This window comes from Cariama cristata, unplaced genomic scaffold (assembly GCF_000690535.1).
Source record: "Cariama cristata isolate BGI_N322 unplaced genomic scaffold, ASM69053v1 scaffold4808, whole genome shotgun sequence".
In the NCBI taxonomy this organism is placed as follows: domain Eukaryota; kingdom Metazoa; phylum Chordata; class Aves; order Cariamiformes; family Cariamidae; genus Cariama; species Cariama cristata.
Window position 1 is genome coordinate 14,014 of NW_009632750.1, and position 14,845 is coordinate 28,858.

The following is a 14,845-nucleotide window of genomic DNA, read 5'->3' on the forward strand; positions in this document are numbered from 1 at the left end:
AGCCTGGTATCATTGGAAACACCTGGAAGAAGAGGAAATTGAGAACAGTGAATGAGGCAAGCAGGAAGGGATGAGAATGGTGAAATATATGGATCCCCTGTCATGGGAAAGCCAAGTAAGGAAAGTGTAGAAGAAAGGAATTTGAATAAAGTCAGAGATACGAAGGTGCACAAATGCAAAGAGCCCTGGGTGAAAGCAGCACAAACAGCCTGAAGATAGAATCATAGAATTATTTAGGTTGGAAAAGACCCTTAAGAACATCAAGTCCAACCATTAACCTAACACTACCAAGTCCACCACTAAACCATGTCCCTAAGCACCACATCCACACATCTTTTAAATACCTCCAGGGATGGTGACTCCATCACTTCCCTGGGCAGCCTCTTCCAACGCTAGACAACCCTTTCGGTGAAGAAATTCTTCCTAATATCCAACCTAAACCTGGCACAACTTGAGGCCATTTCCTCTTGTCCTATCGCTCGTTACTTGGGAGAAGATACCAACCCCCACCTCACTACAACCTCCTTTTAGGTAGTTGTAGAGAGCAATCAGGTCTCCCCTGACCCTTCTTTTCTCCAGACTAAACAACTCCAGTTCCCTCAGCCACTCCTTATAGGACTTGTGCTCCAGACCCTACAGCAGCTTCATTGCCCTTTGGACAAGCTCCAGCACCTCAAGGTCTTTCTTGTAATGAGGGGCTCAAACTGTCAAGCATGCAGACTTTACCAGGTTCCAGCTATCACTGTCTTTATTCTACCATGCCTCCCCCCTGTCTCCTCACAGCTGGCAAAAATCAGGACCCCGTGATCTGCTTCACTCCCTCAGCAACCTGCATGCAGTATTGGCTGTGCAAGAAATGCAAGGAATGGCAAAACTGAGTGGAGGGGAAGGATCACCTCCCTCACCCTGCTAACAGCACTCCTTCTAATACAGCCCAGGGTGCTACTGGCTGCCTTTGCTGCAAGGATATGTTGCTGGCTTATGGTCATTTGGTGTCCACCAGGACCCTCAGGTCTCTTTCTGCAAAACTGCTTTTCCAGCTGATGGGTCCCTGGTGTGTACCGACCGGTGTATGAGGTTATTTCTCTTCAGGTGCAGGCCTTTGCATTTCTCTTTGTATTACGCTCTTTTAAAAAGGACAAGTCACACTAAAGAAAATGCTTAACCTGTATATTCAATTTGCTTTAGGTGGTTGGAATATGGATTATCGCATTTTATCTCCTTGGCACAGTAGCAGGTGAGACACTATATCTATAAAAACTACCACTAGAAGGTGAATTCAGGCAAAATAATATATAGGAGACAATGTTTGGTATTTTCCTTTACACTGAAGTTGTAGTAGTATGATTTGTGGGTCATTGTATGGCAATATCTATTACTCTGCATAGAACTAATGCTCAAATGCTCTGCTCTGTTTAAATTTTATTATTAAGAATACAAAAGACATAACTCTGTGCTGAAAATTCACAGAGAAATCCAGTCATGTGTCCTACTCCTATCAAGCAAGTGCACGAGCTGTCTTTACACCACTGCTGTACACAAAGGACCCTGCAGGAACAGGGTGCTTAGCACAACAGATAGTGCTAAAACATAGAAGTTGAGTATAAGTGAGCAAGAGACCATTTGATGCAGAAAAAGTTCCTATATCGAAAGAAATTATCGTTTCATTCACAGTACAAGGTTATTGTGTAGATATCCTTCATTCCTATAAGCAGACACACAATGCTTTGGAGTAGGAAGCATACAGGAGCAATTCTAAGAAGCACTTCTTAAAAGACTTATTTTTAAAAAAATTGAATTAATCCTTTACAAGCCTAGAAAATGATGTCAAAACAGTGTGTGGGTCTTGGTGTATCCTCAAATTATTTAGCTCCCCTTGTGTTACCTGCTTCAGGCAATAACCATAAAGGGAACAAGAATGAATCTCAGTTTCAAAATTAATCATAAAATGAAATCCTTAGTTTTCTGCTCTTTGGACTGTTGTGGTCTCAACTACATCGTCAACCACAAGAGAGTCTGACATACAAACAAGTGGTTTCTTCTGCTCTAGGTAAAGAAGTTTGCTACCCCAGGCTTGGCTGTTTTACAGATGACCCACCCTGGTCTGGGGTACCAGGGAGACTTCTGACAGGTTTGCCTGACCCCCCAGAGGAGATGAACATCAGCTTCTCTCTCTACACCAGAGAAACAAGAAATAATTCACAGGTGACATTTCTTTTTGACATCAAGAACTGACTAAACCTACAAATGTTCGTTAACTTGTTAAAAAGTCTACGTCACTCATAGACAAACAAGTCAGAACAAGAAGACACATTACAGTAATGAATGTGCTTTGGGGTAAAGCATGAAAAAAAAATATTGTGAATGAACTGCAGGACACAACAGCTTCCCTGGCATTTTCCTGCATAAAGATATGGGTTATGGCAGACTACCTTTTGCATGCATTTAGGTCTCCGAGGAAAGTTGAAGACTTCAAATAAACAGTCTTCTGAGTATTCAGGTAGGAAAGCAAATACTGCTGTCTTACAGAGAAGCTGAGCTAGGGAGATACAGTGACTTTTAAAAATAAAAGCTTAAAGAAGACTGATTTTATGCAATTTCCTGAAAATAAGATAGAACTACTCAAGTTACTTATGCCCTGAAATAGTGAGCAGAGCAACGCAGAGGAACCTGTAAGATCAGGAGCTGGGACCACATCACTTCAGCAAATGCTTATAAGGCTGCTAAATCCCTTTCAGGGATGTTTAGGATTCCTCTGGCATGAACTATGATGCCATCGCTGCCATCGCAGGCATCATTGTTTACAGCCATCTTGGTTGTTGTGCTGAGAACCCAACTCAGGTTCTCTAAGGATGAAAAGTTATATCTGTAATAAACTTCTACAATCTGCAGAGCAGGGACACGTAAGCACACGAGATACATTCAGCAGCAGGTTATTCAGCACTTCTGTTGTTGATAAAAGTCAAAATACACCATGCATGCACTACTTCCTAGACATTAAACTTAAATGTACCTATGATCTAGCACACAGCCCTTCCACCCCCAAACTCCCTGAGCTCACGTCACAGACGCTGTATTTGTCTGAAAACAATACAGACAGACATATATCAATTCTCAGAGAAAAAGGAAAATATGTAATTAAGCAGCTTGCAGCAATGTGTGAAGATCAGCTTCACTCCTATTGCACGCAGTTCTTGCATGATACTTTTTCAGACTTTCTGGAGTAGTTAATGACAAAAACAGGCATAGGGGGAAAAAAAAAAAAAGCGCTGTTGCTTCTATGCAGAGCAGCACATCGAAGCCAAATGTCAGGTCAGTAAAAGGGCAAGCTGAATCAGGAGATGTGGAGCTGGTGGGCTGCTCACTGGAGGAACTCATCCAACTCAGGCCAACAGGTATTGTGCAACACTGTGGTCCTTTTAGGTTGCTTCATATTCGACATAAGAGGGTTCTTCATGCATTAAGCAAAATAGGTAGGAGCAGCAGAAGCCACATGGGCACAACTTCTTTGGAAACCATAGTGGAACTGAGAAAGGTGAGATATAGGGGTCCCTGAGTTCCAAAAATCACAGACTTTGTCCATTCAAAGCAGTTCCTTGAGTCCTACAGAGGGAATGACCTAGCTGATTTTTTTAAATGTTTGAAAGGTATGAACAGATAATTATTTTTTTTTTTTACACACAGGTGATCTCAGCAATAAACTCCTCAACCATCCAAAACTCACATTTTTCCTCACGTAGAAAAACCTCCTTCATCATTCATGGATTTGGCAGCACTGGAAAAAAAGGCTGGGTGGTAGAAATGTGCTTGGTATGAGAGAGTATCCTCTGATTTCCATCAGCAGTTGTAACTACAGTCTGTCAGTATCATTTAGGTGCTGATGTTCACTTTCTATTTTGCAATTCATTAGGTAGTAGCAGACACCAACCAAGAAGTAAATTTCCCAAAAGCCAAAATGTTCCCACTCTAGAAGATGCGGTATAGTCAAAGCTTCTTGGTCATCTCTGACATTATGCTTCTCTAGAGCGTTTCCAAACCCAGCAGATCAGATCAAAGCAATAAACAGAACATAGATGTCCCCAGCCTCTACAGTGGTGTCAGAATATTGGATAAGACACCCCAAGTGACCCCTTCTCCCATTAGGAGCAATTGAACTATCCTCAGTCAAAAGGCCTTCCTGAGATGTAAAGCTCCAGTTTCAGTCTACAAATACTGTTCTGGTTCACCACTATTCAGTTCTTAAAAAAATCAAAACCAAACCCCTTTTTGTTTGATTCCAGAGTGCAATGAAAAAAAGATTTCAGATATGAAATGTGGAAGCTACCACAAAACCAACAGTGTACTGTGTCAATGACAGCCTTGGCTCTGGTAGCTAAGCAAAATCTACTCTAGTTTCTGCTTCTTCCATGCTGGCAGGGAAAAGGACAAGCTAGAAAAAGACCACCACTGAATACTAAGTCACAGATCTGCAGCATTATTTTTGTTCATAAATTTATGAAAACTTTTAATTTAGAATATTAGATTTCCAATTTTTTCAGTTGAAAAGGAACAGCAGTTCTATCTGCCTCTCCACACTACAAACTTATGGTGCCTACAGGAGAGGAGGAAGTCCAGGATTCAATGCACTATCGCTTCAAGCTTCTGTGTTCCTTGTCATTCACCTTCACCTGTTTATCATGGATTAATTTTTGCTTCTACTCCCTGCTCTTTCTCAAACTTTAAGTGAGCCTTAGTCACAGAAAGCTACAACTGCAGACTTTAATACACGATTCTTCCAGTGGAAAAATCACTGATCTCTGCAAGACTGTGACCAACACATTAGCTTTCTTTGCTGAAACAGGAACTTTCTACTCTACTCCAGACCTTTCAAGTCTGACGTGACTTCCTTCAGTTTTAAAGGCACTTGGTAAATAAGCCTACTACTTACGCTACTCTAGCTAAACTACCAACATCCCTCAGAGAATGTCACATTCTGCTCATAGAAACTACTGTGCAGTTGTGTGGCTTTTCCAAATTATTTCAAATACGTATACAAACGGCTTATGAAGTAAAATATATTTATTAAGGTCTTTCATAATTGATACGTTTTGGATGAATGGTTTGTTATATTCTGTTTTGTAAGAAGATGTGTGTTTCAGTGTGATACAGGCTACGGTGAAGAGTCCTGTTTAGTAAAGATTAAGAAATTCCATTATTATATTACCTTTTAATGTTTATTCTGATTTAAGTTGAATCTCTGTTATTTTGTTTCCTTAAAATTCTTTGCTTTATATGTTCCCACATCAGCTGTTACTGGAAGTGGAAAATATCAACTGCATTGCCGTCGATTGGAAAGAAGGTGCAAAAGGCACCTATATCAGTGCAGTGAACAACATCCGCGTGATTGGGGCTGAGGTTGCTTATTTCATAAAAACTTTACAGGTAAAAGACACAGCTTTACCACCTACAATTCTTAAGTGGATGTAATGGCCTTATGCTGCTGCTGCTGCTTTGATTTTGAATCTCCCCCAGTATGGTCAGCCAGTGCTTCAAGAAGAGCTGCACAATGCATGCAGTTGAGATCCAGCTAATTATACTAATTATCAACTCTGTAAGGATTTCTCACAGCCACAAAAGACGCTAATTAAGCTAATGGGGCTGAAAAGAGGTGCCAATTAATTAAAGACCAGTAGGTGGCAACATCTGCATATGATGATACAGGCAAGAAGGCATTCAATGGAAGTGAGGCAAGGCCTAGGGGTTCAGTGCTTACAAGAGCTTTGCTAGCATTATATACATGTGCTAGAAGTAAGTTAGTATCTCAGCTTAGCACTACTGAAACGAGCAGGAGCTGGCTCACTTGATAGGGCCGTATTTGCTGTCTACAAGCACAATAAACTGCCCACTTGCCTCCTGGTTGTGACCTTCATGTCCCTGAAGGCAAGCATTCACGTTTACACCTATAGCGCAGAACTGCTCAGTTGCAAAGTTTAAGGGTATCGGCGTTCTCTGCTGACTTCAGAAAGACTCATGAGTACTTAGAACTACTGAAAATCAAAACCCCGCCTGGCTATGGACTTGATCCTGGTCAGGAGTTGCTCATCTTAAAGTGCTGCAAGAGAGAGTTCAGAGACCACAAGGCAAAGTGTCAACTTTGCTAGCACCTGAGTATCAAAGAACACTTCCTCAGAATTTGCTGGGGTACAAACTACTGTTTCTACTTAGGAAACTCATATCTAGCCTCACATGTTCGCTTCTGTATCTTTCTTCTTTCTGTACAAATCCCAGGTCACTTGAAGATGGGTTCAGTTTCTCATTTAATATCTCTGTTACTGCACTATTTGCAGTCTAGGCCTCTCCTCCTTCTATTACAAAAATGCATAAATGATCCTTAGACTTTTTTTTTTCCCCCCAATTTACAAACTTCTGCAGTTTGACTTTAGGAAAAGTTAAGCTGTGTTGTAAGTGGAAGTACTGCAGTAAAATGTATTCAGAGGAATGTGCCGTCTAACAGGCCGATACTACAGATCTTTTTTTTATTTTGCGGCACACATGACAAAACAAAACCAAACTTAGTGTAAAAACCTCAAGCAATTAGCAACCAATCCTTATTGTCTTTAGTCACTACAAAGCCCAGCAAATCCCTGGATGAAACGTGATGCCTGCATGCAGCCTACATGCTGATTAATCTCCAACTCCACCTTCAACGCATGTGTAATACCTCAGCAGTGCAGGTCTTGTACAGGTGACACTTGGCAAAGAGGAGAATGAATGTCACCCCGCTTAAGCTTGTCAGTGAAAATATTGAGCGATATGATCACATATTCTAAGCAGACACATGGAGAATAGATGTGATGAAAAGGGTTCCATAATAGAGTAAATAAAGAAAAAATAAGATCGTCTTGATGGAAGATGAAATTAGGGGTTGATCCAAATGAGAAAGAAGGTTCACATTTTGTCACCAAAGGTAACTGAATACAGTAACCATATGCCAACACTACGACAGTGAATCCATCATCACTAGGCATTTAAAATTCTAGATTGGATCATTTTCTATCTTAGCGTCACTTAAACAATAACTAAGGAACTCACACCCTGTTTGCCACGCAGGAAGTCATCCTAGATGTTCCCAAAGGTCCATAATGTAAGACACTCTCTTTGCCTGCTATTTAAAGGCTGTGTTCTTGTCTCCCACCACGACCTTAATGATCAGAAAATCTTCAGATACTCCCCTTACAAAATCCATTTAATTGGCCACAGTCTGGGAGCACATACTGCGGGAGAGGCGGGAAGAAGGATCCAAGGCATCAGACGGATAACAGGTAGGCTGTTCACCAAGGTGCAGAGCTAACATAGCACGTTTCTAAAGGAAAGAAACTTGCAACACACTGGTCTGTAGACTGGAATTAAATTATTGGCAGTGCTGGAAACACCTCGTGTGAGAGTAGGCATACTTTACGCCTCTCAGAAACAAGGGCAATTATTACATCTTCTTGCTCTAGTTGGGTTAAAAACTCTTTAGTGGAAGACTTAAGCGGAAGGATGTAGTTAATACGTTTGTAACGTTACCATCATTCACTGGGTAACATCAAGCCCTCCACAAAGACAAAGCAACATACCAAAAATCCTTAATTTTTCGTATTCATAAAGTTTTACATGCCAGGAATAAGCTCACAGGTAGTAAAATGCCTCCTTCACAGTAATACAGCGCCATTATATAGTCTATTGGAAAAATCTTTTACTTCTGTTGGAATAAGTTTTCAGAAAGGTTCACAAAACCATATTATTGCACATTTTTCCAGTTTAGCTTGAAATTCACATCGTTGTTATTCAACATGCCTTGTGTAATATTTAAGGTCTGATGTTGCAAATTGGCATAAGACATACTAACACGAGCAACACTTCTCTCCCTCCCTAAATGAATAAATGTGGGGGTTTTCTAGGTTTAGACCCTGCTGGGCCCTATTTTGAAGGTACTCCTCCTGAGGTGAGACTGGATCCTTCAGATGCAAACTTTGTTGATGTTATTCACAGTAATGCTGCTCACTTTCCTGCCGTAGGTAAGTTTTCATGTGCAAGTGCAAATATCTGCAGGGGTGGGCATGTCACCAAGACACTGACATCATCACATGTGTATCTCAGGGCTTGGAATGTATAATACCACCGGTCACCTGGACTTTTACCCAAATGGAGGATCTGTGATGCCCGGATGCACCGATTTAATTCCAGAGATGAAACAAAGCGACTTTGAAGTTATGATCGCAGGTAAACATACATTCCCAATACGCATAGTACTTTATTTTTGTTCAATTCTGTAACGTGAACTGTAAAAGTAACTGTCCATTTGGGAAAAACCAGCAAAACAAACTTGGTTTTTGCCTATTTACTCATAAGTTAGAAAAGGAAATAAGAAACGATAAAGGCGGGATCAGAACAGTGCTCACCAGGGAATGCTATAGGGAAAGGAGGTATAATACAGGCCTAGGCTTTGCTTCTGTAGTTTGAAATTGACCTGCAGAACACAAAAAGGCAGGAAACAGGGAGCCTGCAAGTCCAGCAACCCCAGCAGGAGGTTTTCCAGGCTGAGATAGGCCAGTGCCATGACCAAACCAGCAGCATGACACCACCACCTTTGGTTTCTTGTGGATGCTGCAAAGAGCATCCGACACTTATAAGGCATGAATTAGGCAAAAGCATTCAGTGTTTCCAAGGACTGTACATGCCTCACCTCTCCACCTGAGACTTCTCTCTTCACAGGCTTTGGAGAGGTTGGCAGAAGGGTGGTGGATTGTCCTTTCTCTATTAAGCCTTTTATAACTGTAATTAATGTCATCTTGCTGTGACATCTCATATATGTATGGCTGTCTTCTTAAAAGGGTCTATTACGCCATAGCAGACCAATGCATCTCACTTGAAACCTTGGGGTAACTGGCACACAGCTCTCTGGATAAAATACAGACAAAACAGTAACTTCTACTGCAACTAGAAATGTGTACATTCAGAGAAAAAATTATTACAAGCCCATGCTGCTGTTCTGTTCTGTGCTTCAGCTGTTTCCATGGTGAAACAAGTGCAACTCTTGTACCGGAGAACAAGAGGTTATTTCACAGATGCTCATAAACTTTGTTCCAACAGATGCTACAGTCATTGGGGTGTGCCATCACTCACGCAGCCATGAGCTTTATTTTGAAAGTATCCTCTATCCCACTGGATACCTTGGATATCCCTGTGAAACATACAAATCTTTCGAGGCAGTAAGTATATCAGCCCAGGAATAAGTGAGCTGTAAAGAAAATAATCCAGGTCTCTGCACTCACGGTAGGTCCTGCTATATGCGTGGAGCACTTGGTGGTGTTTGTGCTTTCGTGGTGTGGTTTGGTAGGAGGAAGTGCACAGCGAGGCACAGCACGCAGTGACTCCGTCAGCTATATTCCACTCTGGAAAAGGAATCCTCAAGCACAGACGATATCACCAAAATAGGGAAAAAAATTTAAACCTCATGCAATTCTTACCCTAAACATTTATGCAAAGAGCATGTAGGTTAGATATATCTATCCTACTAATTTCTGGCTGGAAGTAGAGACATTCGGAGACTCCAGAATGCTCAACTGTTCTCTGATTTACACTGGGAGCTGATTAGAATGCCTAAATGAATGCACTTATGATGCTCCTTTTTTCCCCCACCCCCCATATGGTGTTGCAATGCAAATTCAGGCAAGTTCCCTTCCACTAGGAAAGGGAAATTGGCTTCTATTTTGTCCTAGACTCTCGCTGAAAATATATTTGAACTAGAGAGTTTCAGACCATCATCCGCACAGGTATCAAACCTGCTCATTCTAAACCCTTTTGGTATATGCATGGGTGCAGGAGCCATTATCTGAAACCAGTTTATCAGGTTTTGGTGGTAAGGTATGACAACATACAGCGCTGCCATCACTTTGCAGGATCAGAACAGCATCTTGAGCTTTAATTTGGTCAGGGATAGAATGAAGAAAAAAAAAATACTCCTTATTAACTGGTGCTCTCATTTTCCCTAGGGAGACTGTTTCCCATGTCCACAGGAGGGATGTCCAATGATGGGGCACTACGCTGACAGATTCCCAGATAAATTGAAGAGAGTAAGCCAAAAGTATTTTTTAAATACAGCAGCAGACCCACCTTTTGCTAGTAAGTGGAGACGGTTTGTTACAGTTGTACACGTATTTGAAAACTGATTGCCTTGATGTGATTTACAGCCATGCACCTGTATTGCTTCTGTAAAAAACTGCTAACATCTCTGACAAAAAAATGCTACATTAGTTATCAAAATTCAAGCTCACTGAGTCTTTCATTTGCTAACATGAATGAATTCCAGTTAGGAAAAAAGAACTTTCCAGGATACTAGCATTTTTAGAGCCCTCATATCAATGACAATCTAGTTTTGTTTTGCTTTTATTTATGCAGCTTGGAGACAAAAACTGCTTATCAAACTGTCTGGTGTAAAGAAAATGAAGGGGGATATAAACCTCATTTTTCATGACACAGAGGGTAACACAAAAGAATACGAAATGGCCAGGTAAGATAAATTGATATTTCCCTATAGCATTTAATGCTGCTAACATTAATCTACACATTTTCCACGTTTAAGCAGTGCAAACATTTATTCTGTGTTGCAGACCTTCTGCTTAACATCAGTTATGAAAAAAGTTATCACATATATAAGACCCATGAGGGCAGATGGGGGTTGTAAAAAGAAAATGGAAGTCACTTCCTTTTCTTGAGTTCTGTGTTTCTCTGAGTTGCTTTAAAAAAAAAAAAAAAAACACGAAATGAAACAAAATAATCGTACAGCTCTGGAATGCACATAATTCCTACAGTGCTCACCCATTTCATACGTGCTTTAGCACAACGGCTCCCACACTAGCGTGGCAATGTGCACATCAGCATACTCACTCCACGTGCTGACAAGACTCTCTGCTCTGCCCGTGATCTGCTGTATGATCTCATACGAGACAATCCTGTGTCTGAACTTATCAAATTTGCAAAGCGATTACCTCCTTCCTCTCTAGGATATATTAAAAGCCCTCACTAAGATATAAATGGCACATTTATATAGTCTGGCCAGTGAGCTTCATTCGCAGCTCATATCATCTCTCACTGACTACCAGAACAGCAGCTCCTGCTGTCTTTTGTACCTGCTCCGAAACACGTGCTTCCACACCTTCTCCCAACATCCTCTGGGCATGTGCAGACCAAAGCTCCACAGAAGTTCCCAGCTCATCTATAACCCCCCCAAAAAACCTCACCTGGAGCTCTCCCTGCAGTAATACCTGCAAAACTCAGCACACGTGGGTGCTGGAGGCAGCCCCAGCCTCACCCTTATCATCTCCCAGTGCTCTCCTGCCACACGCACATTTAAAGTTTCCAGTATTGTTTTCAGTATTTCATTTCAGAGGATGAAAATCATCCTCTCCTTGTTCAGAGCATAACTCTCCTAAGTCCTGGTCTAGTATCCTGTGCTGTTGCAAAAAACAGCAAAAGTGCCAATTTCTGTTGTAACAAAGGGGAAAATACAAATCTTGTGGAGAATGTGATTTAGTTCAGTAATCTCTAAACTGTTAAACTTAACATTTCTGTCTGCATTCTATTTGCAGTGGAGTCCTCTCTCAAGACCAAGTTTATACAAAATACCTTGATGTTGAAATTAACCCCAAAAATACTAAAAAAATTGAATTTCTCTGGAGTAAAACCATATTTAATCTACTCTGGGCAAGGTTGGGAGCAGAAACAGTCAATATAACTCACGGAGAAGATGGACATAGGTAAATATATCCCTTTTACAGGTCAGAAGGAATGGGAAAGGAGTGCAAAAACTCTGGGAGACAGGATTGAAAACTGGTCTTAATAAACTGAACACCTGGTTTGCAATCAACAACGTGAATTCCAGTAATGACAAGGACAAGGTATTATACTTTGGACAGAAAATTAAATGTTTGAGTACAAACCAGGGAATAACTGTCTGGAAAGGAATACAGCAGTGAATAATTTGTGATGTATACTGTTTTGCCACAGCAAAACAATTACAAACCAAGATAAAGCAGGTCTCTTTCTCAGGTGCATTACCAGGAGTATTGTATAGAAAGTCCAGGGAGTAATTAGAATAATGTAAGTAACTGAGGTAACACTGTAACCAGAAGCAGGGTCATTTTCAAGTTTGGAGAGTATCCTTCAGCAGCAATGCATCCAGACTGAAGCCTGGAAAAACAGCAAAAGAGATTTAGAAAGCTTGATCTGTGTAGAGCAGCTGAAGGAAATGTGTTTCTCTATTAAAGAAAAGCCTGGAGAGCAGCATAAAAACATATGCATAAGCTGTGTGTGAAGGGTCACAGTCAACTATTCCACATATCCACTTTGTTTAGGTCAAGGTTTAATTGATGTATTTTACGACAGAAGAAATCTTGGTTAGATATTAGGAAAAAAATTTCCTTATAGTTTGACATTGGCATGGATTACTTAGAGAAGCTGATGAAATCCCTTTCAGTGTGAGCTCTTAAAAAAAAGCTGCAAAGCTTTGATTGGGGCAATCTAGTTAGGCACCTAGCCTAAATAAAGGGAGCTTAACAAGACGCCTTTCTGACTTGTTATCTAAAGCTCTATATTTGTGAATCTGGAGATTAATTTTATTCATGTATTAAAACTCAGATTTTACAGCTGGTCCCCAAAAGAAGGAAATTTACCTTGTTAGTGTTAATATACACATGTTAATATTCTGTACAGCAGGCTTTTAGGGAGGCTTAAGTGGGACATTGGATCGAGCTGACAACCTTTCATTTTTCTTTGGGGAAAAATAAATAAATAAACCTTGATTCAAGTATTTTTTTCTTCCCAGGTCAACTTTTTGTGGCCGTGGAACCGTGGCATATGGAGTTCCCCAGTTACTTACACCTTGCTAGAGGTCACCGAGTACTGTTCTGTACACAGCAGCTGAGCAAACCATCAGTCCTGTGCATGGGAATGTGGGTACACAAGGCTATTAAAGCAAAAATCAAACTGCCTGTTGTTCCCTTTATTTTTTTCAGTTCTTTGCAAACAGACTTGTCAATGTTTTCCATGTTTGAAACAAGTTTATTGTGCTTGTAACTATGGGAGCAACTGGAAATCACATATGCTAAAATCCATTTTTAATACTGCACAGTCTTACCCTACCAGTGCCTCAAAGTAAGAAGTGTTTCCCAACACATCGATAATTTGTCAGGTTATCTATCAAACACTTTCAAGGCGGCAAGTTACTTCAGCACACCCTGCAGCCGGGAATGGTCCCGAACGCCTCCATTCCGCAGCCTACACAATTGTTCAAAACTTTCCAGCCCCGCACAAGAGCACTGCCCTCAGAAGACACTCTGGGATGAGGCAGGAACAGAACAATGCCAGAATATTTCTTCGGCAGGTCAGAACAGCCCTTTGTACACTGCACCTTCATGGAAGCGACAGAAGAACCTCAAGTGTTCCCCACTTTGGAAGAAACTAAATGGCTGAATCACAGCACGTGGCTACTGTTTAATTTCAGACACGTACCTTTCGTGTGGCCACTGACAATCCTGGAGAGAAACTCTGACTTTTAATAACTCCAGGCTTTGCAGAGCCTGGGATTGACTATTTCACATTAAAATGAACGCTACTGCTCTGCAAAGCATGGCATGAGTGAGTCACCTGGAGATTTAACAGACCAAGGCAGTGGGTATTTTGTAAGTATAAAAACCAACTCTAAGTTAATGAGCAGGAAGAAAGAGTTAATCGTTTATTCACTCCCATTTCCCGATGTTTGATAAATTATGTACAAGCACTTGGGCAGATAAACTTCTAAGAAATAGGAGTAGAAATACAATATTAAGAACATACTTATGGTGAATATAAATATATGAATGAAATATTTTTTTAAAAAAGAGTAACAGTGTTGTATCCTCGACTAAACACTAATCAAGCCTGTATGAAATTAGAAGCAAAATTAAACACGAATCTGAGGGTCAGCCAAGGGAAATCTGCAGTCCCGAGTACCGCAAGTCCCCTGGGGACTTGACAGGTGGCAAGGGAAGCATGAACAATGCCGGGAAGCACCGTGCCGTGTCCCAGGAGAGAGTCAAGGCATCCTGCAGTGCCAGAAATCCAGTCCTCCCCTCTGCCTGCTTCCTATTCCAAACTACAGCTTCTTCAGGACTGCAGAAACATAGCTGAGCATTTATTTACCACTTTTTCTCAAAAGCCACCTTTCTTCCAACAGCCCCCACCTGTGAGGCTGCAAGGACCAGAACGGCTCCTGCGGGCGCAGAGAGCAGCCTGCATCGTACTGCGGGATGTGCAGCCCAGCCCTACCCCTTCTTCCCAAAGGAGAAGTGAGCAGCTGAACCCCACCTGACCTTGCCCTAAGGAATCACCTAGTTATTCAGTTTGCCCTGTGTTATTACTGTGTTGAATAGGAGCAGCAGGTAACTGTGATAAAATCCTTGCTCAAATTTTTTCCACCAGCTCTTAAATTAAATGTGAAAGACTGTTCCCACTTATTTTGAGCAAGTGTTAAAACTTAGCAGTGTACTAGGGCATGTACCAATTCTCATCTATCACCGATAAGAATATATTTACAAACTAAAATGCTACTTCAATCAAGGACGGGAGCACTGAGCTCTAAATCAGTATCAAGGGTGATATTTTAGAAAAATTAAAAACTTTACTATTCAAAGAAATAAATCCCACTAGCATGGATGATAGCAGTGTAATACCTATACACACAGCTGGTATCCATTTGGTCATTCCCAAAGGCTGAAATTAGGGAACGTCAGCTCTGCAAAGATATGTGGCCAGACCCAGAAAGCATAGCCAAGTTTACAAAGCT

General features: G+C 41.1%; 1 protein-coding gene across 1 annotated transcript; it reads left to right on the forward strand.

Moving 5' to 3' along the window:
* Positions 1-1,188: 1,188 nt before the first annotated feature.
* Positions 1,189-12,911, forward strand: LOC104166520 (pancreatic lipase-related protein 2-like; the record flags this gene model as incomplete). The annotated part of the gene is made up of 12 exons (XM_009706475.1): positions 1,189-1,237; positions 2,051-2,205; positions 3,685-3,810; positions 5,287-5,421; positions 7,193-7,301; positions 7,923-8,039; positions 8,122-8,244; positions 9,115-9,233; positions 10,017-10,146; positions 10,423-10,534; positions 11,613-11,780; positions 12,848-12,911. Coding segments are annotated over 12 exons (1,407 nt in total), but the record flags the coding sequence as incomplete, so codon positions are not given.
* Between the last annotated feature and the right edge of the window lie 1,934 nt (positions 12,912-14,845).